Source organism: Labrus mixtus, unplaced genomic scaffold (genome assembly GCF_963584025.1).
Source record: "Labrus mixtus unplaced genomic scaffold, fLabMix1.1 SCAFFOLD_88, whole genome shotgun sequence".
Taxonomy (NCBI): domain Eukaryota; kingdom Metazoa; phylum Chordata; class Actinopteri; order Labriformes; family Labridae; genus Labrus; species Labrus mixtus.
In genome coordinates this window covers 36,173-63,446 of record NW_026870249.1, presented here as the reverse complement: position 1 = coordinate 63,446, position 27,274 = coordinate 36,173, and the positions used below count along the sequence as shown (strand labels likewise).

General features: G+C 41.1%; 4 protein-coding genes across 6 annotated transcripts; 2 read left to right on the top strand and 2 right to left on the bottom strand.

The window, feature by feature from the left end:
• Positions 1-149: 149 nt before the first annotated feature.
• LOC132967165 (fibrinogen alpha chain) lies at positions 150-2,557 on the top strand. 2 transcript variants are annotated; one of them, XM_061034021.1, is made up of 4 exons: positions 150-844; positions 983-1,166; positions 1,322-1,467; positions 1,703-2,557. In XM_061034021.1, exons 1-4 carry the CDS (start codon positions 728-730, stop codon positions 2,042-2,044), a joined length of 789 nt encoding a protein of 262 aa, XP_060890004.1. In that variant the 5' UTR covers positions 150-727; the 3' UTR covers positions 2,045-2,557. The 2 variants fall into 2 exon arrangements, with proteins under 2 accessions (XP_060890004.1, XP_060890005.1); XM_061034022.1 differs by having other exon boundaries at positions 708-844; positions 952-1,166.
• A 216-nt stretch (positions 2,558-2,773) lies between these two features.
• On the bottom strand, positions 2,774-7,753 carry fgb (fibrinogen beta chain). The gene is made up of 13 exons (XM_061034029.1): positions 7,597-7,753; positions 7,419-7,451; positions 7,218-7,315; positions 6,788-6,890; positions 6,401-6,469; positions 6,139-6,253; positions 5,649-5,755; positions 5,271-5,385; positions 4,945-5,064; positions 4,704-4,826; positions 4,432-4,526; positions 3,653-3,843; positions 2,774-3,371 (listed from the first exon to the last, which is right to left on the bottom strand). Exons 1-13 carry the CDS (start codon positions 7,675-7,677, stop codon positions 3,140-3,142), a joined length of 1,482 nt encoding a protein of 493 aa, XP_060890012.1. The 5' UTR covers positions 7,678-7,753; the 3' UTR covers positions 2,774-3,139.
• Positions 7,754-14,984: 7,231 nt separating this feature from the next.
• LOC132967174 (galactose-specific lectin nattectin-like) lies at positions 14,985-20,922 on the bottom strand. Its single transcript, XM_061034038.1, has 7 exons — positions 20,775-20,922; positions 18,527-18,703; positions 17,972-18,272; positions 16,265-16,356; positions 16,061-16,195; positions 15,833-15,938; positions 14,985-15,332 (listed from the first exon to the last, which is right to left on the bottom strand). The coding sequence occupies exons 3-7, from the start codon at positions 18,255-18,257 to the stop codon at positions 15,247-15,249; spliced, it is 705 nt and encodes a 234-aa protein (XP_060890021.1). The 5' UTR covers positions 18,258-18,272; positions 18,527-18,703; positions 20,775-20,922; the 3' UTR covers positions 14,985-15,246.
• LOC132967172 (toll-like receptor 2 type-2) lies at positions 20,887-27,241 on the top strand. 2 transcript variants are annotated; one of them, XM_061034033.1, is made up of 11 exons: positions 20,887-21,148; positions 21,478-21,634; positions 21,737-21,886; positions 22,245-22,451; positions 22,695-22,817; positions 23,014-23,164; positions 23,973-24,137; positions 24,611-24,790; positions 24,892-25,032; positions 25,113-25,618; positions 26,308-27,241. In XM_061034033.1, the coding sequence occupies exons 1-11, from the start codon at positions 20,887-20,889 to the stop codon at positions 26,711-26,713; spliced, it is 2,448 nt and encodes an 815-aa protein (XP_060890016.1). In that variant the 3' UTR covers positions 26,714-27,241. The 2 variants fall into 2 exon arrangements, with proteins under 2 accessions (XP_060890016.1, XP_060890017.1); XM_061034034.1 differs by lacking the exons at positions 22,245-22,451; positions 22,695-22,817.
• The last annotated feature ends 33 nt before the right edge of the window (positions 27,242-27,274 follow it).

Sequence of the window (27,274 nt, the reverse complement as noted above, 5' to 3'; positions counted from 1 at the left end):
TGTTTTTGTCTTCTTTGAGTTGATCAAGAGAAACTTGAAAACAAACCAATGAGAACAGAGGGGGCTCCTGATTGGAGTGTCTTAAAGGTTTAACACCATGTCTATATTTTATCATTCTTATTATTTCTTTTAGAAACGTGTAAACTAATGGAGATCAAAAGAAAGATATTTAATGATCATTTCATTTCTGAATGATGTTTGTATCCATGTGATGTATTTAAGATTTAGATGGTGTTTGTAATCAGCAGGTTTTCACTCTGTTATTGGGAGACATGCTTCATCTGAAACACACAAACAGGAGCTGTGGACATCAGTGGAAAGATGTCAGAGTATGGGGGTTGCTATGCAGGGAGAGCACCAGAGCTGTTAAGGGTTTGGTGCCTTGTTCAGCGGTGCCTCGGCAGTACTCAGCTACCAGGACAACTTCCACTTTGGTCCGCACCGGGAGCTGAACCAACGACCCTTCCACCCCAATCCAAGTCTGTACAGACTGAGATACAGCCACAAAGTGTCTTTCAGTGAATCAATATAACAAAATGACTAAAAACAAAGAGCTGTGGAGGTCAGCGACACGTGTTGACTTTGATCAGACCATCCTTTGTTTGTCAAACTCTTACAACACAGCTGACAAACATCTCTGATCTTTGGATGCTCATGTTTGATTTGGAGCTCTGTTGAAGGTTAAAAGAGGAATGTCCTGTTCTTCTTCTGTTTGTCTGCAGTGTGCATGAAGCTGAGGCAGCAGAGTCCAGATGTTCGACGGCCCCCCCTTCACGCCATGACCTACGATAGGCGACGCTGTCGGGGGAAATCAAATGTCCCCATGTGCTCAGACGATGACTGGGTATGAAACACACAGCTGCACTTCTCATTTCAAACAGGAAACCAACTTATTTCTACACATTACGTGACAATAGATTCCATCCACGGCCGTGTTTTCTGAACATCTAGTCCAGAGGTATTCTTCTCCTTGTGATCAAAGGTTTCCAAATGCCCCTCCGGCTGCAGACTCCAGGCTTTCATCTCGCAGATGGAGAGCCAGGTGGAGAGAAAGCTGAGGACGGTGTGCAAGACGGCAAAGATGTATGAAGATGCAGCTGAGAAGTCCATGAAGGCGATGACACACATCTACAGCCACAACCGGAGAGTCATCATCAACAAATACAGTAAGAGTGTGAGGCCCTCAACAAGGCCTTAAAGCCAGACCAGCACCCTGACATGTTGATGTATTGATGTTCATGTGAATGCTCAGTTACTGTCTTAAACAAGTGAACAAAGACAGAATACTAAAGTAATGATAACTCATTGTTTTCATCTCCAGTGTCAGAACTGAAGTTTGTCGAACACACCGAAGGATTAGCCAGAAACTTCTCCTTGCTGCTGAAAAAATCTTCAAGGCTGTCAAAGCAACTGGAGGAGCTGAACCACAAAGTCAAGGAACAACTCGATGAGATGTACCGAACAGAGGTGAGCTGTAGTGCAAGGTGTGAGACACTTCCTTCATTTGCCACCAAATAGTAGCAGCAACCTGTGTGAACAGTTTAGTATTTAGCTGCTACAAGGTGAGACTTTAGTTCAGGAGCTGCTGGAGACCAAAGCTAGACCTGAAGATGAGTTAGTATTGACTTTACATTCCAGAGACTCAAATGTTTCTCTGTGTCTGCTGAATAATTCAGACATGTTGTTTGGTCTTCATCACCAGGTTGACATTGACATGACGCTCCGAGCCTGCCAGGGGTCCTGCCATGTGGTCGTACCATTCAGTGTTAGTCATCATAGTTATGAAACGCTTCAAGCTGACATGGAACAAATGGCTTTCCACCAGAAAAGGAAAGCGGCCATACCTCCTCAGGACCTTCCACATGTCAAACTGCAGCCTGTAGATGTGGGCCAAGTTTCATCAGGAGAGTATAAGAGCATACCCACAGTCCAAAGAGAACTGCTCACCCAGTTTGAGGACATTGGACAGAACCAGATTCTTCTGGAGCAGCTGCTGGAGGAGTCTACAGCTGTGGACGCTGACACTCCTTCAGAGCTGGAATGAAGAGTTCAACTGAAGGACCAAGACCAAGAGGAAGACATATCTGACCTCAGACCCACACAGACATGATGGCTTCTGGGGGTTTTGTGGGACTTTTCAGTTCAATGTTTGGTTTGGATAGAAACCACATTTGTATTTCTGTTTGAACAAACAGGCTTTCTTGGAATTTATCTTTGGAGCTGGACACTTCAAATGTTCAACTCTGAGTAGTCTTGGGAAACACTTTTTTAGGTTCTTACTGAAACTGTTTTTAATGTCATGCTCTCTGACTGTTTATCTGTCTTAGTGTGTGATGATTGTATTTGTCTGTTTACCCTTAAACTATTTATGAATCAAGGTCTTTAATCTTAATGACTTGATCATATATGATGACGGCTGTTTCAGATTAGAAATATATAAACCAATAACGCACACTCCTTTCTCTCCTGCTGTATTATTTATAACATCTCCATCTTTCCTCTCACTTTATATCACACCCACATTTATCTCTGTCGTTTGTTATTCTATATAAACCAATAAAATAAAGGTTTGCAAATTTCAATATTTCTACTGGCTCTGATTTCTTATCCAACAGCTCCTCATGGAGTTCTTGAAAATCCTGAAACCATTTGATTTGAAAAAGCTTTAAATTCATGATTTCAGATGAATTAATTATAACTACGATGATAAATTACCAGATTATTTTGTTTTTTCGATGATGTTTGTAGTGAAATAACGAGCAGAGACGACAGGTTTTATATTCCTCAACATGTTTATTGAGTAGCGGAGGACAGCTGGAATCAACTTGTCCTAGTAGTGCACACTGAAGACATGACATATAACAGATCACAGCACATTCACACACAACCAGTCAGACCTTTTTATTTCAAAAATATCTCTTCTACTTCTCTTCCTTAAGTGTGAAAAGCCTTTGAGCTTTCATCTGAAACTGTGTTTGTACTTTCACACGTCCTGACTGTGTGTAAATGTGTGTCCATCTACTTCAAGGTTACAGCTTAAACAAAGGACACACTAAAATGTTCATTCAATATTAACACTCAGGTGTCTTTTATTTTGGCAGCTTCCTGTGTGTTATATGCACATGTGATCACAGCACGATTATCGTGAGACAAAGAAGGGTCGGATCTTCATGCTGATGGCCTTGAGCGAATACCAGCTTCCCTTCCAGTTCATCCACACCACGCCGTCATCTGTGCCATGCTTGGCCATTTGAGCTGTGTAGGCCCCGCCCATGTAGTATCGGCCATTGGGATTGGCTGAGTGACAGCGGTTGTACCACCATCCACCTCCGTCTTCCCTGGAGCACTGTTTGGAGGGATTGCCGGGGTTCCTTTGGTAGGGGATAGGGAAAGAGAAAAATGTTTAAATTTTGGTTTTGGTGACTCAGTGTTGCTAAAGCTAATGCTAACATAATCTTTCAAGTTCATTAAAGTGCTTTTGATGTCGTTTGTCTTGTGATTTGGTTAAGCTAGCCTGTTTAGGGAAGGGTTTTATGGATTCAGTTTCAGGATTTGTCCGTGGGTTTGGAGAACATGTTGGTCCACTGAATTACAAAATGTTTTTTCTGTCACATGGTGTTTCTATGAAATTCAGTACAAACAGGACACCTACCAGTTGTCGTTGTCCCTGTCGTAGGTGCTGAACATCATGCCGTTGTGAATGGTCATGGTGCGGTTTTCACCAAAGAGCTCCACGGATCCTTCCAGGAAACAGTTGCCAGCGTTACCAGTGTAACCATCAACTGCCAGGATGTAGTTGGACGTCTCTGATTGAACTGTGAACTGTTGATACTGGGCGTGGACCTAAATGACACCAGAAACCATTCGAGTATTAATCCAAACTAAAACATACAGAATATGAAAACTCTTGTTGGTAGGTCTATACATGAAATATCAATGTTTGCCATTTATGGATATATGGATATGGTTGGATTATATCAAAACTAAAAACTGTTTCTTTCTGATATTACTTCAAATCAATGAAACCCTGTTTTTCTCCTATTTTTGTCTGACTTGAAAACCTTAAAGAGGGGCTGAATTAAAAACAGGGCCGACTTTGTTTTACTATTTGAAAGATTTTCACTTAACTTCTGCACAGGGCTTGAAGAGTAGCTTATCCCTGTAAACTAAACTGACCAGGAAATATGAACATTTGTGAAACAGGCACTTGTAATTACCCAGAGCTGCCTTTTACACAACTAATGTCTCAGTTTTGTTTTTGATTGGTTCTTCGGTTGGTCCCTCCACCTTGTAAAGCGTCCTTATAAATCCAATTATTATTATTACGTCACATTCACCCATTCACACCAGAATCCCACCACAGAAAAAAACGGATGATCAAAATCACAATAGTTTAGTTTATTGTTGAACAGAGAAATCCCATGGACTTACCTTGGCTCCTGTCCAGTCCTGCATCTCAATGAGAACCTCAGTGGGGCCCATTTTCGTCACCTGACTAATCCGGTCATTACCCAGCCAGTATTCACCTGTCAAAAGGCAAAGGGGAAAGGTTTGCTAGGCAAACTAATACGTGGAATTATGTGAATATATGTTACCAAAATGAAGGGAAGAATGCTCATAAAATGATTTATAAACAATGTGCCAAAGGCCAGCTTCCTTCAACATGGCCCCTTTTCTCCTCTAGTATATTTTGAAAGTCTTACCGGGAGTCTCACAGTGACCCTTGCCACTATCCAAGGCAATGTTGCCAAAACCACGTCGATACTCATCCCAGCGGCGGCCAAACTCAACGCTTCCATCAAGCCGGTTCTGGATGAGAAGCCATCCTGGACAAAAAACACACTGTCTTTAAAATGGCTGACTTCTGCAAAAGGCCTGAACATCAAAGATAATTAAAAGAAAACATGTAATTTCAATGTTGTAGGCGCCCTGAGTTATTATCACCTCCATTCTGGGTGGTCTGATCACAGAAGACCTTGTATGCAGGGTAGAAGGCGTCGGGCTGGATCAGATACATCTGGGAATCTCTTCCTCCACGACGGAAGACGTCCTCACACTCCTTACCTGAATCACACAAAGGAACAATTAAACACAGAAAATCTTTTGTATGTGTAGGGGAATTTTTGTAGTCATGTTTCACTTAGGACAAATGTTCCTATTTAGTGACCCCCATCTGTTACCTTTCCAAAGTTTCGTCTTTAAAACCAATTCTCAGTAAGGGGTTTTGGGGTATACTGAACGTTTTAGCCTGTAGGGGGCACAGTGCTTACCAGACACCACTGGTATGGGACATGTGGTCTTGCATGGTTCCTTGCACTCCTCCCTCTGGGCCTGGATGGCCTTCTCTAGCTTCTGGATCTTCAGCCTGATCTTGTCCAGGACCCCCTGCAGCAATAGTACATTAAGCATTACTTCCAAGTACCAAGAAATGCATTGGTTGTGTTTGTATGCTGGTTACATTTCTTGTTTGTGTTTTTTTTTTTTACAGTTGGTTTAATCACAATATCACTTTTTTAAAGTGGATGCTTCACTTACAAAAATGATGGAAGATTTTGAAGGTTTGGTTGTCGCTGGGATTAAGTATAACTGCTATCTTAAGTTACTTTTAATTGACCAAATGTCTTGACTTGTGTCCGCTCTGATTTTACCTGTAGCACTCTGATGTTGGAAGGGAAGACAGTGTCGACCGTCTCTTTGATGTAGACATGTTGTTCCTCCACGCTATCGGTGTACTGACTGACCACCCTGTTGTTATCTGAAGGATACGGAGGGGCAGAGGAAAAGATGGGGGATTAGGTGCACACAAGAATATTTTAAACATTTCCAAAAGAAATCACTTTACAGAAGACGGTATTGTATGCTTATTTAAAAACTTGTTTTATTATGGACAACAATTGTCCTTGGCTGACACTTTTTCCATCATAGTTTTAGCATAAGTAACCTATACTTTTTGGAATAGCATTTTATTTTATGACACCTATATCAGAAAAAAGTGTCCTGATTGTTTAACTTGTCCGTTGCAGACACAATGAGGCAAGCAGATGAGGCAGGCATGTTGAACTTCAAAAACATGTACCAAAATGATCTATCTGCTGAAGCATTAGATTATTGATATGAATCTCATCAGGTCCTACTCACCATTGATGACTATCTGCCTCTCTCTTAGAGAATTGGAAATGCTGTTGACATAGTTGAAGACATTGTTGGAGGACTGGGACAAATCATCCACCTGAGGCTTTAGCTCATTTATGCTCTGTGGGGAATATGTGAAAGAAGTCAATCCCAATGTTTCCTCAATAGAAACATTGGTTCAAACGTTTGGGTTCAAACTAAACTTTTTATCCTGAAGAAAGTTGAAACAAGAAATCAACTCAAAGTTTTTTGAGTAAGTGTCATGTACCGTTTTGACATTCTTCTCTTGCTTCAGCAGCATGGTCTTCAGTTCACAGCCATTGGGACATAAAACTCCCTGTGGACAAGAAAACTTGTGTTTAGTGATTAAAATGAATAAAAAGTGTTTTTAGTGTACATCCCAAAATACAGGTTTGTATTTGCTTTTTGATCATAACATACTAATGATTTCAATTGCTTCAGCCAAATATTCCCTGTACTTTATGTTAGCAATGACCATCTCAGGCCTCTCCCTTTTGATTCTTTACATACGGAAATCAACTGGCCAACAAAATGCTGCTCCAGATTCGAAGCTCACACACTTAAGACTTTACTTCAGTTTCATTTAAAATCAGCAGTTGACTCCTGCAGGGGACATGTCCTGGTGTTCTCCTACCAGCTCCTCCAAAGGGTGGGTGCATCCTCCGGCCTCAGGCTGCTCCTTCTTCTCCTGCACCACTGAACGTCCGACTGAAGCGGTGGTGGGCCGGCCACGATACCTGAATGAAAAGCAAAGATAAGTTTATATTCTGAAATGATTTAGGTTTGAGGTTTTGCTGCATGCATTTGCCGAGCAAGACAATAAATGAAGAGCCTTTGGTTTTGAAAATATCACTTTGGGCTCTTGAATATTTTGATTTGACAAGATAAGATGAATCAATTATTCCCAAATCACTCAGAAGTTTAATTCATTAAAGACTTTTATTTTTGTAAGAGTGTGGTCTTACATTTAGGTATTGCTAATTTAACGATGCCATAACTATGATTATGGCATATGGACGGCATACATTTTATTGTCATTCTTTTGAGGTTGGTTGTGAATGTACCTGCCACCGTCGCTGACAGGTGGAGGATTATTGCGAGGAGCGTTGTATCTGTCCCTGCCGCCAGTATTTGGACGATGACCACGAGCATCCACAGTCTCCTGCATGAAGACAAGGAGAACACTTTATTAATGAAATGAATCACACAATATCAAAAAGAATATAACTTGTTATGAATAAAAAGATAAAATATGTTCGACATACATTTGTTTTTGATCCTGATGAGGCTACGGTATCCTGTAAGAAACAACAGGAAACAGCTGTATTGTATTTTCTTTCTGCAATGCTTTAATTTAAAATCACTTTTTTCATTTACGATACATACCCACACATCTTTAGGTTCATACTCAATGTTTTTTCAAGTGAATTCACAAACACTCACCGTGCCATAATCATCGTACTCCAGATTATCCTGAGCCCAGGTGACATACAGGCACAGACACAGCACCAGCAACGTCCTCATCGTTCACTGTTAATAAAGTTACTCTTCTTTTCTAGTGCTCCGCTGTCTTCAGTGTACCTTCACTACTTTTCTGTCCCTGAAGTCTGACGGGACCAGGTATTTATCTTGTCCGGGGATGAGTTGTTATCCTCCCCCAGTTTTATTGATCTGCTTAAGTTGGTCAGTACAGAACAGTTTACCTAACCTGAGTCAAAGTAAATGTTGAGTTCATGTCGGGACAAAAGGACAAAGTGACTAAAGACTTAACTGCAAGTTTCTGGTTCCAAAATAGGTCTTTAAGAAATATTGTTTAATGTTGATTAAAGTTACTGATTAACCTAGCTTTGACTGAGAACACTTAGATCCAGTACTCTGTATGTTGTACTCTAACTCTAACTCTAACCCTAACATGGTACTTTTAATGCAACCTGGAGGAGAATATGGAAAGAATAGGAAACTTAGTTTATTGGCTAATTTCAATATTAGAATAAATATTATAAATATTAAAGACCTTCAACTTCAAGCTATAAAAAATAACCAAAGGATTCGAATGATCAGAATTGAATATGTGGTCACATGGAGCAAGCATTACAACTGGGAATGACTTCTCTCTCCTGATGACCAGAGACGTGGAGTCCTTTATTTCAGGGGTGGGCACATAACCATTAAAAAACCTGGTACGTTTATTGTTTTGACCCACTAGATGTGATGGGTTAGATGTTTCTACAATCTTGTGTATATTTACAAAAACGTTCCAAAGGTTGTTGCCTCCAGAATGATTGGTTTCACTTACTTCATCATTACTTTACCCTAAAGATATCATTGTTAGTCATATTCTGCATTACTGTGGTACAACACTGCCTCTCTTCTCTGCTGTTTACATTACTTGCTGCTATTTATCATACAGAGTCACTTTAATCACTTGTCACTTTATCTTGTCATTCTCTGTTTTTTATTTTTATTTTTATTTTTATTTTTATTTTTATTTTATTTATTTTATTTTTTATTTTATTTATTCTGTTTAATGTGTATTTTGTATTTTCAAGCTTTCTTGTCTGTGCTGCTGTAACGCCCGAATTTCCCCTCTGGGGATCAATAAAGTATTATCCTATCCTATCCTATCCTATATTTTCTCTGTGTTTATACATGTTCTTAAATGTCCCTTCAAAGACCAATCTTTCATGTGTGGGCGTAGCAGAAACTAGATCAGTGTCGGGAAATAGGGACGCTTGTGCAAGTGGTTTTTGTTTGAGTCCAAAAGGGTATGTGGTGCTGTGTTATGAAATCAGAGGTTTCAACAAACAAACTTAAGCCCCACAGTTACTCTAGCATGACACTGTGTACATAAAGTGATATATTCATGTGAATTATTTTGATCTAAACAAAAAAAATAGCTGCTGAACCAGAACTCCTGCCCTAACCTGAGGCTACATCCCAATTGTGTGTCCAGATAAGTGGTTTGGCTCCTATTTAGAAATAATCTTTAACCTTTCATCATGAAAAAAATTCAAGAACACTGTTTATTTTCATGCTGGTAAATAAGAAAGCTCATAATACCGGCACTGGTTCAACAGAGAACAGTGACTCTTAATGTAGGCTGATAACGCCACATGAGACAGGAAGCTTTTGATTTATAGTTTCACTTCCTGGAAGTAGTATTTTCATTACATGCAGAATTTAACCACACAACAGACAGGCTCAGACAGTCAGATCAGTTGTACCTGAGTAATAAGTCATTCATTCTTCTGAAAACTGGTCACGTAATAGTGATGAATCTGGGAAGAACACAACTGAATATGCAACTGATAAGGTCCAATGAGCAAGAAAAAGTGTGTGGTCAACCTTTGTGCTCATACACATTAAAGTGCAACCAACACATTTTTTATTTGTAATAAAATTGAGTCTCAAATATAAATAGACTGATGACCCCCACTGTGAGTTCATTTTTTATTGGTGTCCCCACAAGGTACATGTTATATGTTCAGTGTCTCCACAAAATGAGTATATAGTCGAGAGTCAAGTCCCCACAATGTGTGTTGCATGAATTAGTGTCCCCACAATGTGTGTTGCATGAATTAGTGTCCCCACAATGTGTGTTGCATGAATTAGTGTCCCCACAATGTGTGTTGCATGAATTAGTGTCCCCACAATGTGTGTTGCATGAATTAGTGTCCCCACAATGTGTGTTGCATGAATTAGTGTCCCCACAATGTGTGTTGCATGAATTTGGGTGCATTCGAATTGTCCCTCCTATCTCCTTCCACTATCCACTTCACCTTAACCCCGGGGAAAACGTCATGAGGTTAAGGAAAGATGTTAGGAGACTTAGGGAAAGGCGATCTCGTTGCTCTGACAATCCGACCACATTTCCACTAGGCCACGTCATTAAATGCGACGGGCGGTGGACTAACCCTGTCCACACATTGTAATGTTGATAATTGATACCACCTGACCAAGCCGTTGTTTAAACTAAGGCTTTAAACTATGCTAATTAACTATATTTACCTGTCATGTACTCATTTCTTGATATAGTATTATATGTGTACCTTATGTCTCCATAAGGGATGTGTTACACGTATTAGTGTCCCCACAAAGTGAGTGTGACTATGAATAGGGGCCCTTTCCGAATTGTCACAGTTCAGTAGTCAGTACTTTATAATATAATATAATATAATAATATAATATAATATCCACAGTTCAGTAGTCAGTACTTTATAATATAATATAATAATATAATATAATATAATATAATATAATAATATAATAATATAATATAATATAATATAATAATATAATATAATATCCACAGTTCAGTAGTCAGTACTTTATAATATAATATAATAATATAATATAATATAATATAATAATATAATAATATAATATAATATAATATAATATAATATAATATAATATAATAATATAATATAATAATATAATATAATATAATAATATAATAATATAATATAATAATATAATAATATAATATAATATAATAATATAATATAATAATATAATATAATATAATATAATAATATAATATAATATAATAATATAATATAATAATATAATATAATAATATAATAATATAATATAATAATATAATAATATAATATAATATAATAATATAATATAATAATATAATATAATATAATATAATATAATAATATAATAATATAATATAATATAATATAATATAATATAATAATATAATATAATAATATAATAATATAATATAATATAATAATATAATATAATATAATATAATATAATATAATATAATATAATATAATATAATATAATATAATAGTCACAGTTCAGTAGTCAGTACTTTTCAGTAGGAGTTTCAGTAGACTGAACTCTCGTGGTCATTCAGTGGTCATTTTTTGGGTCCACCTCAGTATACTGAACATTTCAGTATGGATACTAACTTCCTGGTTTCATGCAGTATGGATCGGATGCGTGCTTTCAGGAAATTAATTGTATTTACCCACAATGCTGTGCGAAATTAAACGTAAATCGTCACTTCACGTGCGCCTCCAAATCAAAACAAACGTGTGTGGATTAATTTAATCTTAATTTAATCTAGAGTTAAAGTCCTGACTGAAATCATTACTTTAAATTAACAACAGAAAATAAAACAAATATCTGCATTATTATAAAACCTTCCTCCCTCTATTTAAATAATGATTTCACTATTTAAATGATTCTTTATTGGTTTATTTTATATTCTGTATATTACTGTCTTTACTTTGTTCTTTATGTACTGTATGTTATTTAGTTATTTAATCTTTTACTTGATTTACATTGTGATATTGTTTTTTGTTTACCTGACTGTATATGAGCATTACTCTTCTTGAATAAAGATAAACAACAAAAAACAAACAAAAAAACAAGTGGATGCGGCCGGTTCAGAAAACGTAAATGACGTCACTTCCAGACTGAATGAATCAGAAGAAGTAAGAACAAATATCTGTCTACTGAATAGTAGATACTAAACAGTATGCAACACGGATAGTACGTACTGCCTACTGCCGACTGAAAGATTGAGTATGTACCTGGCAATTCGGATACGGCCGGTGTCTCCATAAGGGATGTGTTACATGTATTAGTGTCCCCACAAAGTGAGTGCGACTATGAATGGTGTCCCCTTAAGGGATGTGTTACTTGTCTTTACTGGCAGGCTATGTACCACAGACATTTAAAGTAGCGGTAATCAAACCTCTACTTAAAAAGCCTACTCTGGACTCAGGAACTCTGGCTAACTACAGGCCTATATCCAACCTTCCTTTTATCTCGAAGATCCTGGAGAAGGTGGTAGCTAAACAGCTGTGTGACTTTCTCCATGACAACAGTTTATTTGAAGAGTTCCAGTCAGGATTTAGAGTCCACCATAGCACTGAGACTGCACTAGTTAAAGTTACAAACGATCTACTTCTAGCCTCAGACAGGGGACTTCTGTCTGTGCTCGTCTTGTTAGATCTTAGTGCTGCTTTTGACACCATTGACCATCAGATCCTGTTATACAGACTGGAGCATTTGCTTGGAATTACAGGGACTGCTTTAAGTTGGTTTGAATCCTACTTATCAGACCGATCTCAGTTTGTACATGTTAATGATGAGTCCTCTATGCACACTAAAGTTTGCCATGGAGTCCCACAAGGTTCAGTGCTTGGACCAATTCTTTTTACATTATATATGCTTCCTCTGGGAAATATTATGAGGAAACACTCCATACAGTTTCATTGTTATGCAGATGATACTCAGCTTTATGTATCAATGAAGCCCGATGGTACCAGTCAGTTATGTCAGCTAGAAACATGCCTTAAGGACGTTAGGACCTGGATGACCAGAAATGTTTTGCTACCTAACTCAGACAAGACTGAAGTTATTGTGCTAGGCCCTAAGAACCTCAGAGAGACTTTTTCTAGTGATGTGACTGTCCTTAATGACATCAGCCTGGCATCTAGCACCACTGTTAGGAATCTAGGAGTTATTTTTGATCAAGATATGTCTTTTAGCTCTCACATCAGTCAAGTTTCAAGAACAGCCTACTTTCACCTTCGTAATATATCCAAGATCAGGAATATCCTGTCGCAAAGTGATGCAGAAAAACTAGTTCATGCATTTGTTACCTCCAGACTGGATTATTGTAACTCTCTTTTGTCAGGGTGCTCTGGCAAATCTCTAAAGACTCTTCAACGGGTCCAGAATGCTGCAGCTCGTGTACTGACCAGAACCAGGAAATGGGACCACATTACTCCTGTCCTGGCTTCTCTGCACTGGCTCCCTATACAGTCTAGAATAGAATTCAAGATCCTTCTTCTCACCTACAAAGCTCTAAATGGCCAGGCACCATCTTATCTTAAGGAGCTACTAGTGCCGTACTGTCCCTTGAGAGCGTTGCGGTCCCGGAGTGCAGGCCTGCTGGTGGTACCTACAGTCTCCAAGTGTACTATGGGGGGTAAAGCCTTCAGTTATCGGGCTCCTCTCCTCTGGAACCGCCTTCCAGCCGGGGTCCGGGAGGCAGACACAGTCTGTATTTTTAAGATTAGACTTAAAACTTTCCTTTTTGATAAATCTTATAGTTAGGGCTGGTGCTGGTATAGACCAGCTCTTAGTTATGCTGCTATAGGCTTAGACTACCGGGGGAACTGGCACCTTGAGCTCCTCTCTCTCTCTCTCTCTCTCTCTCTCTCTCTGCATATACAGTACATCATATTACTGCATGTATCTATCTATAAATCTCAGTCACTAACCACCTACTTTCCTGGGAGCTCTTGAGCTCTCCTAGGCTCCTCAAGATCGTCGGTTGACGGCTTGCCAGAACAACCCCCACCCCACCACTACCCCCTCCCCACCGGATCGTGGGTTGGCGGCCTGCCAGAACAACCCCCCACACCCCCTCCCCTCCCCACCGGATTGCTGATGGACGGTCTACCTCCCCCCACCCCCTTGCTCTCTATCCCTCTTCCTGCATCTTATCCCATCTCTCCCCCTATCCCTTTCCAAGCCCGGCGCAGTCTAGGCCTGTGAAGACTGTTTCATCATGAGCCGGGGATCCGGCCGAAGATTTCTGCCTTTTAATAAGGCAGTTTTTTCTTACCACTGTAACTTTTGCTGCTTTGCTAAAGTGCTCATGATGGATAGGCCGGATCTTTGTAACATAGCAATAAGTAAGGTCCTTTACCTGCTTTTTGTAACATAACAATGAGTAAGGTCTTTTTACCTGCTCTTTTGTAATGTTAACAGACAATGAGTAAGGTATTTTACCTGCTTCTTGTAAAGTGTCTCGAGATAACACTTGTTATGAGTTGACGCTATACAAATAAAAGTTGATTGATTGATTGATTGACATGTATTAGTGTCCCCACAAAGTGAGTGCGACTATGAATGGTGTCCCCATAAGGGATGTGTTACATGTATTAGTGTCCCCACAAAGTGAGTGCGACTATGAATGGTGTCCCCTTAAGGGATGTGTTACATGTATTAGGGTCCCCACAAAGTGAGTGCGACTATGAATGGTGTCCCCATAAGGGATGTGTTACATGTATTAGGGTCCCCACAAAGTGAGTGCGACTATGAATGGTGTCCCCATAAGGGATGTGTTACATGTATTAGTGTCCCCACAAAGTGAGTGCGACTATGAATGGTGTCTCCATAAGGGATGTGTTACATGTATTAGTGTCCCCACAAAGTGAGTGCGACTATGAATGGTGTCCCCATAAGGGATGTGTTACATGTATTAGTGTCCCCACAAAGTGAGTGCGACTATGAATGGTGTCCCCATAAGGGATGTGTTACATGTATTAGTGTCCCCACAAAGTGAGTGCGACTATGAATGGTGTCCCCATAAGGGATGTGTTACATGTATTAGTGTCCCCACAAAGTGAGTGCGACTATGAATGGTGTCCCCTTAAGGGATGTGTTACATGTATTAGGGTCCCCACAAAGTGAGTGCGACTATGAATGGTGTCCCCTTAAGGGATGTGTTACATGTATTAGTGTCCCCACAAAGTGAGTGCGACTATGAATGGTGTCCCCTTAAGGGATGTGTTACATGTATTAGGGTCCCCACAAAGTGACGGTATTATATAGATGGAAGTCCCCACATTTTCAGGGTGAGAATAGAAATCAGCAGACCCAGCCATTTTTTTTTTTTAAACTAAAGAGTGATTTCTTTGCTGATGATGTTTCTGTACTCACCTGTGTCACATACTCCCCCATAAAGACATTTAGTAGGTTTTTTTGCCCCCACCTTGTCTTTTGTTGTCATATTTTGGGTTTCATGACATTATTATCATTGTAGAAATAAGTAGAAATTCATGACATAACCTTAAAAGCACAAGCCTTTACTTTGAGCCACTTCAATTGCAATGTGTTAATAGACATTATGACAATTATTGCAAAAGATAAGGGAAATAATTGGCAAAAGTTATACCAGCTGAAAGAGAATTAGAGGCGTCACAACAAATATCTAAAGCATGAATGTTGTAAAAAGCATTTATAGAAAGTGATTATGCAGAGGAAACACACATCCAACTTTTGGATCCAGTATGTGTAGCCGAGGAATGTCTCGATGTGTCTGTTTCTTTAGAAAATGTCCATTTTCCAGTTGCTTTTGGAGCAAACAAAGGGGAGGGTCTCGTTGCAGGCGGCAAAGTGCCATTTCTTCCCAGCTGTAATGAGAAAATAAACAGGAAACGTTTAAATCATGCACTCTGAAGTTTGTTTTTACACAGGTTTAGTAATATTCCAATATATGAAATGTTAATCTGGCATTGCTTTTTCTGTTTGCTGTTTTTTTATTTGTGGAGTTTGGATTCGATCTTTGTGCACAGCTCTTCTGGAGTCAGTAACCAAAAATGAATTAGTACCAATTGACCACAAGTAAAGTGTTTCTGTTTGTTTGTTTTGTCTCTCTACATGTTTTATTTGTGAAGATGGGGCAAGAACCATCCACTAGTTATCAGCACAATAACTGAAGTAATCAACAAGATGGTTTTAAGATCTTAGTGATCTCATCTCTACTCGTTTAGCCGACAGAGATTCTACAGCTGACACGGTAGTAGGGATAAGAAAAAGCACCGTTCATTTCTTTTATAAAGTTAAACATGGGGCTGTTTATGAGACAGCCCTAAGAGGACACAAGAGTATGTGTTTGGGGGGGTGTATTTACGTCCATAGTTCATCTTCAGGCAGTGCTCTTTTCTCTCCACATAATAATCCATGAACCAGTTTTCATAATTAAACTTGGTGCCGTCACTCCAGAACCATATGCAGGTCTATAGAGAGACAGAAAACAAATAATGGTCGTCTGATATAAACTGATTTTCATGTCTCAATTTGTTCCAACTGTCAGGATATAAACTATTATTATTACAAATGATTTGGATAACTTCTATACCTGTATGGCATCATATCCACCGAGCCAGGTTTCTGGGAAGTCATAGTTCTCGTCTTTGGTCAGAACCTGGATGAAGTGGTTCTCCTGATCACTGTGGACCGATGCCAGGTTTCCTCCCTCAAACAGACAGTAACTCTGGAAAGGACAGGAGGACATGTTATCGTTATTAATCGCAGTAGCAGTAAACATTTCATCAGACCTCACCTCAGCTTCAGCCCACGTCTTTTCGTGATTGATGACCATGATACATTTCTCGCCGTACATGGACCAGCCAAGAGGACAGTAGTATTCCTTGCCTACCAAAAAAATGAATGCAAATGACTGAGCAGCAAATATAGACATGAAATAACAGCAGTCATCATTTAAATGTAGCAATATTTCAATTCAAATATGTTCCAACATTTGGAGCTGATTAGGAAAGCCGGCATAATTTAATTCTCTCCGTCCTCCCTCAGTTTTGGACTAAAGGGGTACAACTTCAGAACAATAAAGACCGGGGCATGGTGATCCATATGAAATGCTCCAGGAATGTTGTCTATAATACTCTGCATATTGGGTGTCTAACAGTGGTAGTATGGTAGTATCCATGGAGACCAATATGGACAAGTGAATATCAAAAGTGTCAAAATAGGGAGAGGGAAAAAGAAGCAGGGATGGAAATGGCAGAGGTCTGTATCTCAGATGCTTCTCAATAGAGATTCAAAAGAGATGATAGAGACGACGATGTTTCGTTATTCCTTCCTTTTTGCATATCTCATTACAACATGTGATCAGGACATGATCATCACAATCTGTGGTAAACGCTGCCTAGAACAATATAAACACCATTTTATTTTTGTTGTTGTTTGTTCTTTTTTTGTGTCTCAGCTTGTTTGTCTCATTTTAAATGTGCATATAATTAGTCTGTTTCTGTGATGTGTGTTCAAAGTCTGAAAAATGTGGCTCGACGTACACTCTATGAATGTAGTCTTACAACGTCTGTGTTATGTATTTATTAACTAATTCATCTATTACTGTCATCCTTTAACCCTGCTCTTCATCTTGCCTGGCCCTTGTGGGTGTCATTACCCAGGGAGACCACACGAGGGTGTCAGCGTGCTAGCCCTTGTCTTTGTCATGTTCTGATTGGTTTGTTGTTTCTGATAAACTCTGTCTGTTGTTTCTTTGTAAATGTTTGCATGGTCTGGGTGCATAAACACAGTTTTCTAAGTCTGTGTGAAAGTAGCAGCTCGTAGCCGGGATATTTAAGGCGACTGACTTTTTCACCTGACATTTTGTGCTCTGTATTCTTTCCTGCTCACCTCAGTTGTCTGTATTGTTTTCTACTGTTGTAGTTGTTGTGATGTACAAATGTCTTTATACAAGTTGTGATACAAACTCAAAAACTGGAGTCATTACTGAAGACTTCCTGTGTTGGCTCTCAGTCGTCCAGGTCATGGTCGATCAAAGCTTGATCTAAAAGCCACTCTCCTCTGAAACCTGGATCAAGCTTCCATTTATTGAAGACTCGTCCTGGACTAGCTACTCCGCCCCCCCCCTCGCAGAAACTATAACAAGTTTTTATTACTGTAAGGGCGGATCTGACACTGACTGTCTCCTGCTGTGACATACATATGTGAAAGGCAATTCTAGCTAATATCAGGTCCTGAATGTCCTGAAATGATCTAGAAAGTGTCAGCAGTTCATGCGTTGAAGGGGCTCTTGTAGGGTTCAATAGCATCCTTTGTCTCCGCCCTCGTTAGACATGAAGAGTCATTGAAATGGAGACTGATATATTTCAAACCAAAGGAGCAGACAATATGCTCTCAGAGGGGAATCAGTCGTCAATGATGTGTAAACATTTTAGTTCAAGATCTGAAACGAGCAGAAAAACACTTCAGCATGAATCTGAATGTAAGGAACAACACTCACCACACTCGTAATGGAAATCCCCAATAAGTGCCTTGGTGTTGTATACCATATCTCCGGTGTAGATGCTGACGCACCAGCAGTAGCCCGTATATGTGCAGCACTGCAGCGGGAGGAAGTTCCCATTTTGGTCACACTCTGGGATGTATTCTCCAGGCTTGTATTTGTCGTAGTGCTTCATGTACTCGCAGCGGCCCGTATTCCTGGACGTGGAGGAGGAGTTAACGGGACTGGCTGGGCTCAGCGTCAGGAGGCTGCAGAGAGTCAGACACACTCCCAGCAACAACATGATGGCAAAGTGATGCTGATGAAGGAGGGGAAGCTTTAGAACCACAGGAGTCAAATACTGGTACATGAAAATATTCAAACTGAAGTCATGTTTGGACTCTTGTGTGGATTCTTAGAGTGCAATAGATGAAACAATCTGAGGTAACATGTATATCTGTGTTTACTTAAAGCTTCGTTTTCATGAAGACAAACTCTGAAATCTGTTCAAAAAGAAGGACAATGTGCTCCTTACTGACTCAATCTTTCAAAGAAAAAGCAAAGTAGACTCACCTGTTTCAGGACAGCTGCCGAGCTCAGGCTGCTCCTCTTCCTTTTATACTGATGTTCCTTCTCTCATTGTTTTCTTCTACCCAACAGCTCCGAGGTCAAACGCCACGACGACAATGACCCGTTTCACCAGAGTGTAACACAGAAGACGGGCAGGAAGCGATGCAGCTTTGTCTTTCCCTTATTAATGTATCAGGAGACAACCTCTTTTCATTATAATCAAGATGAGCTTTGGGTTACATCATTTTGATATCGCCCTTTGAGCTCATTGTTTGAGTCCTCGTTTCCCAGACTATCTTGTGTGTTTTCGTCCTTTTTAAGCTGTTCTGATTTCACGGTTTCTTATTGTATAAATATGGGTCATTTTTGAACACTTGAGATGACTTGATTTTATCACATTAAACATCCCGCAGTAACAGCTTCAGCTGTAATATATCGGAGAGTTGTTGTTGAAGTATCTTACTAAATCAAAAAGAAAGCAGTTTGAACGTCTGCCCATGGTATCATGAGCAGTGTGAAACTAAAGACACCTCCTTTCAAACATCAGAATAAAGTCAGTAGAAGGTTTGAAGGTCAACATGACATCAGAGAGTTGTATGTTGATACTAAGCCACACCTCCTCGACTCAGACTAGATCACGTTACCTTAAGTTATGAAAAGCTGTTAAACTCCCGTTAAGGTTATGTTTCTGCAATAAACACAAAACTTCTGTCCGAGTCACTGAGACTCAGACGAGAATCTCATTCCTCCAGGGTTAAAAAGGTCACACAGTGCTTTACACCAACAACAGACAGATCACTAAAACAGGAACAAACCAGCAGCTCAAAAACCAACATTTTTAAATCCTGAAAACAAACATGAGCACGGTAAAAATGGGTGGACATGATGACCCACCAGCCTGGCTCACGTTTTCAGCTGCTGTTTAAAAACTCAACAGTCAGAAGAATGCAATGAGATGGGCGGGGATTGGTGCTATAGCCTCAAACGCACGATCACCACAAGTCTTAAAATGTGTCTGTGAGACGGACAGCAGGTGTGATGTGAATCTGACAGATATTCTGTGTGAGGGAGAGAGAGTGAAGCGAGACCGTTTGTTTGACCCGGTGAGCAGCATTCTGGACTGGAGAAGGTTTAGGGCGGCCAGGCTGAGTGAGGTGAAAAGAGTGTTACACTCTTCAATATGAGACATGTAAGGTCATTTTACTGACGTTGCTTCAGTGGTCCAAGCGTGATCTCATTAGCTGCAACATGGCTGTCGACTGGTAACGAAGGATCAAAGGTGACTCCCAGCTTACAAAGCTTTAGAGCGAACGCCTTCTTTGTCAACAACCACGCTGAACATCACCTCATGAGGGCTCGATCCCAAACGCCACGCTCATAGACTCACCGCGTTTAGGACAAGCAGTTTGTAAAATGCACATGAACACATTCATACTTTCCGAACTGAAATCACACGATTTCGTTGAAAGAATGACTTCCCAACTCTGAGACTTGGAGCACCCGAGCAGCACCTGAATGCATCATAAGAGGAAGTGATGTTTAGAGCCTTAGTGAAAGCCTTACTGTTTGTGAACATAAAGAGGAAACGAAGCATCGAGCTGCTTTCCTTCAGTAAATATACAGATTTAAATAACATATGGTACCCTGTTGGTCATACAGAGAATATCATTCAGGGTTAGGGTTTGAACACGTTCTCTGTGTGAACGTCACAGACCATCACTTGCACAGATTTCCTGTGGAAAGTACATTTTCATGCTCACTACCTCTTTTCACTTTGTTTTATGACAGCTGTCGACTCGAACATCTCGAGTTTCCTGTTCAGTTAGAAAGAGACGTTCAATCTTTCTGATCTTTACAGAGTTTCCCTCTCGTTGCCTTGAATCGGCTCAGCGACAAACGGGTAAGACCAGCAACCTTCACTTCATGCTTTCTGAGGGGCTAAAATGTTTTTCACTTGGACCTGAGACCCATTACCATTACTGGGTTAAGGTTAGACTAACCCAGACTTCCTGTGTTGGCTCTCAGTCGTGGTACCCTGTTGGTCATACAGAGAATATCATTCAGGGTTAGGGTTTGAACACGTTCTCTGTGTGAACCAGCGACAAACGGGTAAGACCAGCAACCTTCACTTCATGCTCTCTGACAAAATCAAACACTTCGAGTTTGTTTCTCTGTTCAACAGCAGCCGTCACGCCATCAAACATTTGACACCGTTAGTGACACTAACCTTTAACCCGTTAGTGACACTCACCTTTAACCTTGGTCCTTCGCTGCCTGTCGTCCCCTTCTCTCTCCTCCCGACGTTTCTCTAGGGTTAGGGTTAGACAGATAATGATCTAAAGCTGTCTTCTTGCCTTTGCAGTATGGGACAGTCGGCCAACAGCTATCTCACCCTTCTAGTCCTCCTGCTCTCCCTCGGCTGCGCTCAGAGGTCAGACACCGACAGGAAGAGGTGTGGTTACTGTGACCTGCAACTCTCCTGTGACTGCTCCTATGGTGGATTCATCCACGTTCCTTTGGTACCAGAACGAGCCTTGACTCTAGATCTTTCCTTCAATAACATCACGGAGGTGTGGGCTGATGATCTGAGCGGCCACATGTCACTGAGGGCTCTGAGTCTTCATGGTAATGCTGATCGGACTTTAAAAAGGCTAAAGTTTATCTATCATGTCAGAAGTTCTTTTTACAGAGTACAAAACATTTCATTGGGATGAGCTGAGAGCTTTACGTCCTTCTGTCTGATATTTACATGTCAAAGGTTTTTTTTTATCCATTGAGATTCATATTTAAAGTTAAGGTTACATCTAAAACCTTGAGTCCTGAATCCAAACAAGTCCACCCTGACTGTGTCAAACATCCTCATGGTGCCATTTTTAAAATGTGTCCCATTAGGCGGCGCCACCACATGATTCATATTTAGAATAATTTTATATGACGATATTACTTTCCTCCAGGTAACAGACTAGCTGTGATCCATCCGTCAGCGTTTGATTCTCTTTGGAGCCTGGAGAAGCTCGATCTGTCCGACAATCGACTGACAGATATCAACCACAAATGGTTCACCAAGCTAGGAGCTCTGCAGCAGCTCAACCTGCTCGACAACCCGTACAGGTAGGTGACTGTAAAGAGAGAAAACAGTATCCTCCTCATCACATAGGACTAAGTATCTAGATACTTCTACTCACACATATTCTCTCAATTCCTCTCCTCTAGCTGCCTGGGGTCTCCTCCGGTATTCCAGAGCCTGGTCAGGCTGAGGAGGCTGGACTTTGGAGGTCCTGCTCTGGTGGAACTGAAGAGAGGAGATCTGTCAGGGGTCACAGAGCTTGAGGAGCTCACTATACACGCCAACAACCTTGAAAGGTGTAATACTGACAATGTTTTTGTGTTGTTGCTTGAAAGCCAAAGGACATCACAAGGCAAAGTTTTCATTTGACATTTGTTCGTCTTCATAACCGTTTGATGTCTTAATGATATTTAATGAACCAGCATGGAGTATGAAAAGGCAATTAGAGCAATCTTTTATTTTAGGAATGTCAAATTAGAATTAGAAAGACCAAACCAATAACATGTCTTCCAATACTTTTTGAAAATTCCCTTTGCTGTTGCCCATTGCTCAAGGCCATTAGCTTCCACTGGACCATTAAACTAAATTTGATCCGTTGTGTTGAATGAGTTCCCTCTTTCCTTGACCCCCTCTTGTTTCTTTCATCCACTCCAGGTACGAGTCTGGGGCTCTAGCAGCGATGTGGCCACTAGGTCGTGTCACTTTGAGTCTCCATGAACCATTTCTAACCAACACAGCCTTAGCTTCAGCTGTGCTCGCTGATGTATCGTATCCAAACACACCTCTTGTTCTGGAGGACCTCCATCTGGTTGGGAATGATTCCGTGCAGTCCTTCAAAGAGACAGCCAAGAGGAGGATCAGGTCTAGGTCTCCCTTAAGTCCTGTATCTGCACCCGCATGGTGTCCTTTAAGTTTCTGAGTAAAACATACTTCTTTACCTCTAGTGAAGGCATATAGTTGACTTTTTTCCTGCAATAGACTCAGAGACCTTCGCTGGGCGCCAAAGCGCACCAAACCAAATGTATTCATAATGTTGCTACAACAATGCAAAATACCACACGGTGAAAAAACTAACCAGCCTGCTCCTGTCGGTGTCACACTCAGGAGCCTTACTCTCCGAAACCTGAACATGTCAGATGATGCCGTAGTTGACTTACTAGTTGTGATGGATGGCGTGCCGCTAACCTTTCTTTCAATGGAGGACCTCACACTGACAGGCGAGGGCAGGTAGGAAACCAGAACATCAGCATGATCTGTCAAACCCTGTGTTACTCACTTTGAGATTTCATTGCTATTTGTTATCTCTTTAGCACGTTTTGCCAAAAAATGAGAAGCTTCAAATATGGTGACAGTTTGTGAGCACTAATTCAGAAGCAAAGTGTTGAGTGAAGGAACTACATGTTTGTTTTTCTTGCACTGTGAGGTGGGAGCGAGCCAGTTGGACAGACCATAGAGGCATCGACGAGTTCTTTGTACAAAACCTTTTGGTGCTGGATGTCTTCAAGTTTGTCTCGTTGTTGCAGCACCGGTTTCTGCTGCACTACCCAAGGAAGGTGTCTGTCATACATTCTCAGGTAAGGAACAAGGACTGTCACAGTATGTTTAATGTGTGTGTTTGTGTGTTTCCCAGACCTTTATGGTAACTGAAACCACATTAGTAAGGTTATTGTTCTACTGAGAGACCCTGATAACATCCTCAGTTATGGAGGGGCCACTTGGGCTGGCTCCAAGAGACCCGGAAGTCACATACACAGCCCATAATTAAAAGTCAGTTTAAAGCAGAAATTAACATGCTTACAGCCTGGTACTAAGGGTTTGGTAATAGTTAAAGTCTTTATCGGCACACACTGTGCAGGACGTTCATTCTTTTTAAACCAACCTGTTTTTATGAAGGAGACGAGTTGTGCATTTTGGGCGTGAGGGACTCGACTGCAAGCTGCCGCATAGTCGCAGTCTGTCAGGAGGCTTAAGGCCCGCCTCAGCTCCAGCTCTTCGCCTGTCGTTATGTTGACCGAAAGTTTGTTAACATTTCCAATATGGTGACCGCTATGGAAAGGCATCCAAAAACAGCCCTTAAAAAACCAGGGCCATGTCACTTGGGCTTCATCCATTAATATTTACTGTATCAACAGATTGTGGCTAATTAACTAAAACATCATCAGCTAGCTGCCATGTCACAAGTTAACCATGGGAACTTGCCAACCTGTAGCAGTAACGACCTTGCCTTGCATCATCCACTGCTCATGTACTTCTACCTTTTCCACACCTGTCTTTGGTGTTTGTGATGCCCTGTCACTTTGCAAACTTCTAGCGTGTAAAGGTTGTTTTATAGTTTTCACAACTGTCACAGGTTTATAAACAAATGCCACCTTTTACCTTCAGGTATTTGTGATACCCTGCCTCACGGCCCGCCTGCTTGTGAACATGCAGTACCTGGACCTGTCTAACAACCTTCTTACTGACCTAACTGTGACGGAGATGCTATGCAATGGGGATGGCACCCTCAAGGACCTGCGAGTTTTAAACATCAGTGGAAACAGTCTGAAGGTGCCTTCACAAAAACTCCTCCAGTCTTTGTCTTGTCACAGTTGCGATTCTACCTCCTCTCTTGGTCGCGACTTGGTATCTTTTAGAAATACTCCTGCTGGCAAGTAAACTGATCCATAAAATCCATGAAGTGACCCTTAATGAGAAATGTCCATTATAGCTCTAAAGATACGTCCTGAGGTTTTCAGAACAAATGATCTGCTATCTGAAGACTTGTTTGTCTCTGCGGGGGACGTCACTTAAACGCCTAAACGAATATAACGTCATTATTGTGATATAAAAAAGAAAAACTCCTAACCACCAAGTTCACCTCTGCAATGTCCCTTGATTAATTCATTAAGAAATTTTTCCTCTATGGCATCTATGGCAATGAAAACACTACTGTTTCATGAAGTGTTGTGTACTACGCAAGTTTAAATAATAAGTTACCTGCAACCTAAAGACTTGTCTTGTTCTGTCCCTCTGCTGTCTAGTCTGTGTCCACGATAAGCCGACTGGTAGCTAAGCTCTCCAAACTGACCCACCTTGACATCAGCAGGAACGGATACAGCTCCATGCCCCAGGACTGCTCCTGGCCCCGCACCCTGCGGCACCTTAACATCTCTGGGGCTAAACTTACAACCATCACCAGCTGTCTCCCCACAACTCTGGAGGTACAGTACTAAGAGTGGAGCATGTAGCAGTAATCCAGACAGAGCTGCTATCATCACAACTACAAACGGTAAATGTTCATATTTTACATCTTTTTGTACAGGTGTTAGATCTGAGCAACAATGGTCTCAAAAGCTTCTTTCTGTTCCTACCTGCCCTGAGGGAGCTCCATCTGTCTGGGAACAAGTTTCTGAGTCTGCCCCAAGGATGGCAGTTCCCTAATCTGCAAATACTGACAATACAGGTTAGGAACAAACACATCTCTAATTTCTTCTTCCAACCGTTTTGTGATCTAAGAGTGAAACCCTTCCTTGTTTTTTCCAGTCAAACACCCTGAACATGTTTGGGAATTCAGACCTGCAGTCTTACAGACGCCTCCAAAGCCTCCAGGCGGGTCAGAACAAATTTGTCTGCTCCTGTGACTTTGTAGACTTCCTTCAGTCTGATTTTAAAGGAGCTGGAGATGTTCATATAACAGATAGGACGGAGAGCTACATCTGCGACTCTCCTCTGTACCTGCAGGGGGAACCAGTTGGTCAAGTCAGCCTCTCCATTATTGAGTGCCATCAAGTTTTGTTTGTGTCTGTGAGCTGTGGTGTGGCGCTGTGTGTTGCCCTTCTGTTGTGTATCCTGCTCTGGCGCCTCCATGCGTTCTGGTACCTCAAGATGACTTGGGCGTGGATTAAGGCCAAGCGTAGCTCTAAAAGGCGGCGAAAAAGAGATAGAACGGGTGCTGAAGCATTGCTGTCGTTTGATGCCTTTGTGTCCTACAGTGAGAGGGATGCTAGCTGGGTGGAAAACTTCTTGGTACCTGAACTGGAGGAACCAAGGTAACGTCTGAATTTTTGTTTCATTTCAAACTTGCTAGGCAAACATCATGACCACTTGCCTTATATTGTGCAGAGAACTCTGTCAGTCCAGACCTTACAGACATGGACTCCTTTAGACCTCTGAAGGTGTGCTGTGGTATGTGGCACCAAGATGTTAGCAGGAGGTCTATCAAATCCTCTAAGTTGAGAGGTGAGGCCTCCATGGATCGGACTTGGTTGCTCGATTGGATTGTCATCTGGGGAATTTGGAGGCCAAGTCAACACCTTGAACTTGTTAAGTCCGTAATGCTGACTACAAGATCTTTTTGTTACGATGGTCACAATGTCAGATTAGGTGATCACAGAGCCACACACTTGTGCCATGAATTGACCTACAGAAATGACAGACTACTGTGTGTAAAAACATGTATTTAAGTGTAAATAAGGGGCCGACAGTGCAAAATAGAGGTTTTACAATCCCCACAGACCCCCCACTGAGGTCTTGTTTTGCCCTCATGGGCCCGATTTCTTTGTTGACGAAAACTCTGCTTTTGACGGAGAATAATTAAATTTTTCTCCAAGGTGATGATGAGATGTCGGGGGGGGGGGCAGGGTGCCAGTATGGCTTGAGACAGCCCTGCATGCATGTATGATGTCAAAGTTTTTTTCTCAAGGTGCAACCATAACCTGCCTTTTGGTTTACACTTCAGAGAGAATGCTGAAGACTCCTCAAATCCCAGAAGCCCCCGGTCTCTGACCCTGTGCCTCCACAAGCGGGACTTTCTCCCGGGGTATTGGATTATGGACAACATCATGAGTGCAATGGAGCGCAGCCGGCGGACCATCTTCATCCTTTCTCAGAACTTTGTCGAGTCAGACTGGTGCCGCTACGAGCTGGACTTCTCCCACTTCTGGCTCTTTGATGGGAACGCTGGCGGAGAGGCGGCCATCTTGATCCTGTTGGAACCACTGTCCAAGGACGACATCCCCAAACGCTTCTGCAAACTACGTAAACTCATGAGCTCCACCACCTACCTGGAGTGGCCTCAGGAGGAGGAGAGGAGTGGGGAGTTCTGGAAGAATCTACGCGAGGCTTTAAGAGTGGAAGATGACTGAGAGGAAAGAGAACATGATGAGGGAGAGAGGGAGCACAAGAGGTCACACGAGACAATCAAGACGTTAAGTACGAGTGGAAAATTAAACCAGTTACAAAACAAGAATGAAGTGTTGTTAGGAAAATGAAATGGACGTTTTCCCTCTCGTGTAAAAAGTAGAGCTACGAGCATAAAAATATTCTTCTAATGCAATCTGATCAATATTTCCTTGTTTAAATCACAGCGTTTATATTAATGACCTCACGAGGAGAAACTGCAAACAGCTGGGACTATTCTTTGTATTCATGGCCTCAGCTTCGCATCAGATTAGTGTCATTTGTAAATATGGAAACTGTTTCTCTCTCACGCTGAACCAACGACGATGACCAATGAAATCACAGCAGAGTATGAAACATTCAGCTTCTGTTTTTCTTTATTATTCAACACTTTACTGTGTTGTTTTGCTCCGCTTGTGTTTTTGAGTATTTTTGTCTGAGCTCGTCGACGCTTTCTTTGATCAATAAAACCAAACAGCCAGTATTTGAAAGAAGCTGGGAGCGCTGGTATGAATTCATTTCCTGAC

Bases quoted from the DNA above. Each gene is read 5' to 3' on its own strand.
- LOC132967165 (XM_061034021.1), top strand. From the start codon at position 728: ATGAAGCTGAGGCAGCAGAGTCCAGATGTTCGACGGCCCCCCCTTCAC. The intron at 845-982 runs GTATGAAACACA...TTGTGATCAAAG, and splicing joins TGTGCTCAGACGATGACTGG to GTTTCCAAATGCCCCTCCGG. The intron at 1,167-1,321 runs GTAAGAGTGTGA...TTTCATCTCCAG, and splicing joins AGTCATCATCAACAAATACA to TGTCAGAACTGAAGTTTGTC.
- fgb (XM_061034029.1), bottom strand. From the start codon at position 7,677: ATGAGGACGTTGCTGGTGCTGTGTCTGTGCCTGTATGTCACCTGGGCT. The intron at 6,891-7,217 runs GTACATTCACAA...CTTTTCATTCAG, and splicing joins CCTGTCAGCGACGGTGGCAG to GTATCGTGGCCGGCCCACCA. The intron at 6,254-6,400 runs GTACATGACACT...TATTCCCCACAG, and splicing joins AAGAGAAGAATGTCAAAACG to AGCATAAATGAGCTAAAGCC.
- LOC132967174 (XM_061034038.1), bottom strand. From the start codon at position 18,257: ATGTTGTTGCTGGGAGTGTGTCTGACTCTCTGCAGCCTCCTGACGCTG. The intron at 16,357-17,971 runs GTGAGTGTTGTT...TTTTTTTGGTAG, and splicing joins GGATTTCCATTACGAGTGTG to GCAAGGAATACTACTGTCCT. The intron at 15,333-15,832 runs GTAAATACACCC...TTCTCATTACAG, and splicing joins CCTGAAGATGAACTATGGAC to CTGGGAAGAAATGGCACTTT.
- LOC132967172 (XM_061034033.1), top strand. From the start codon at position 20,887: ATGGGACAGTCGGCCAACAGCTATCTCACCCTTCTAGTCCTCCTGCTC. The intron at 21,887-22,244 runs GTGTAATACTGA...CATCCACTCCAG, and splicing joins CACGCCAACAACCTTGAAAG to GTACGAGTCTGGGGCTCTAG. The intron at 24,138-24,610 runs GTGCCTTCACAA...TCTGCTGTCTAG, and splicing joins TCAGTGGAAACAGTCTGAAG to TCTGTGTCCACGATAAGCCG.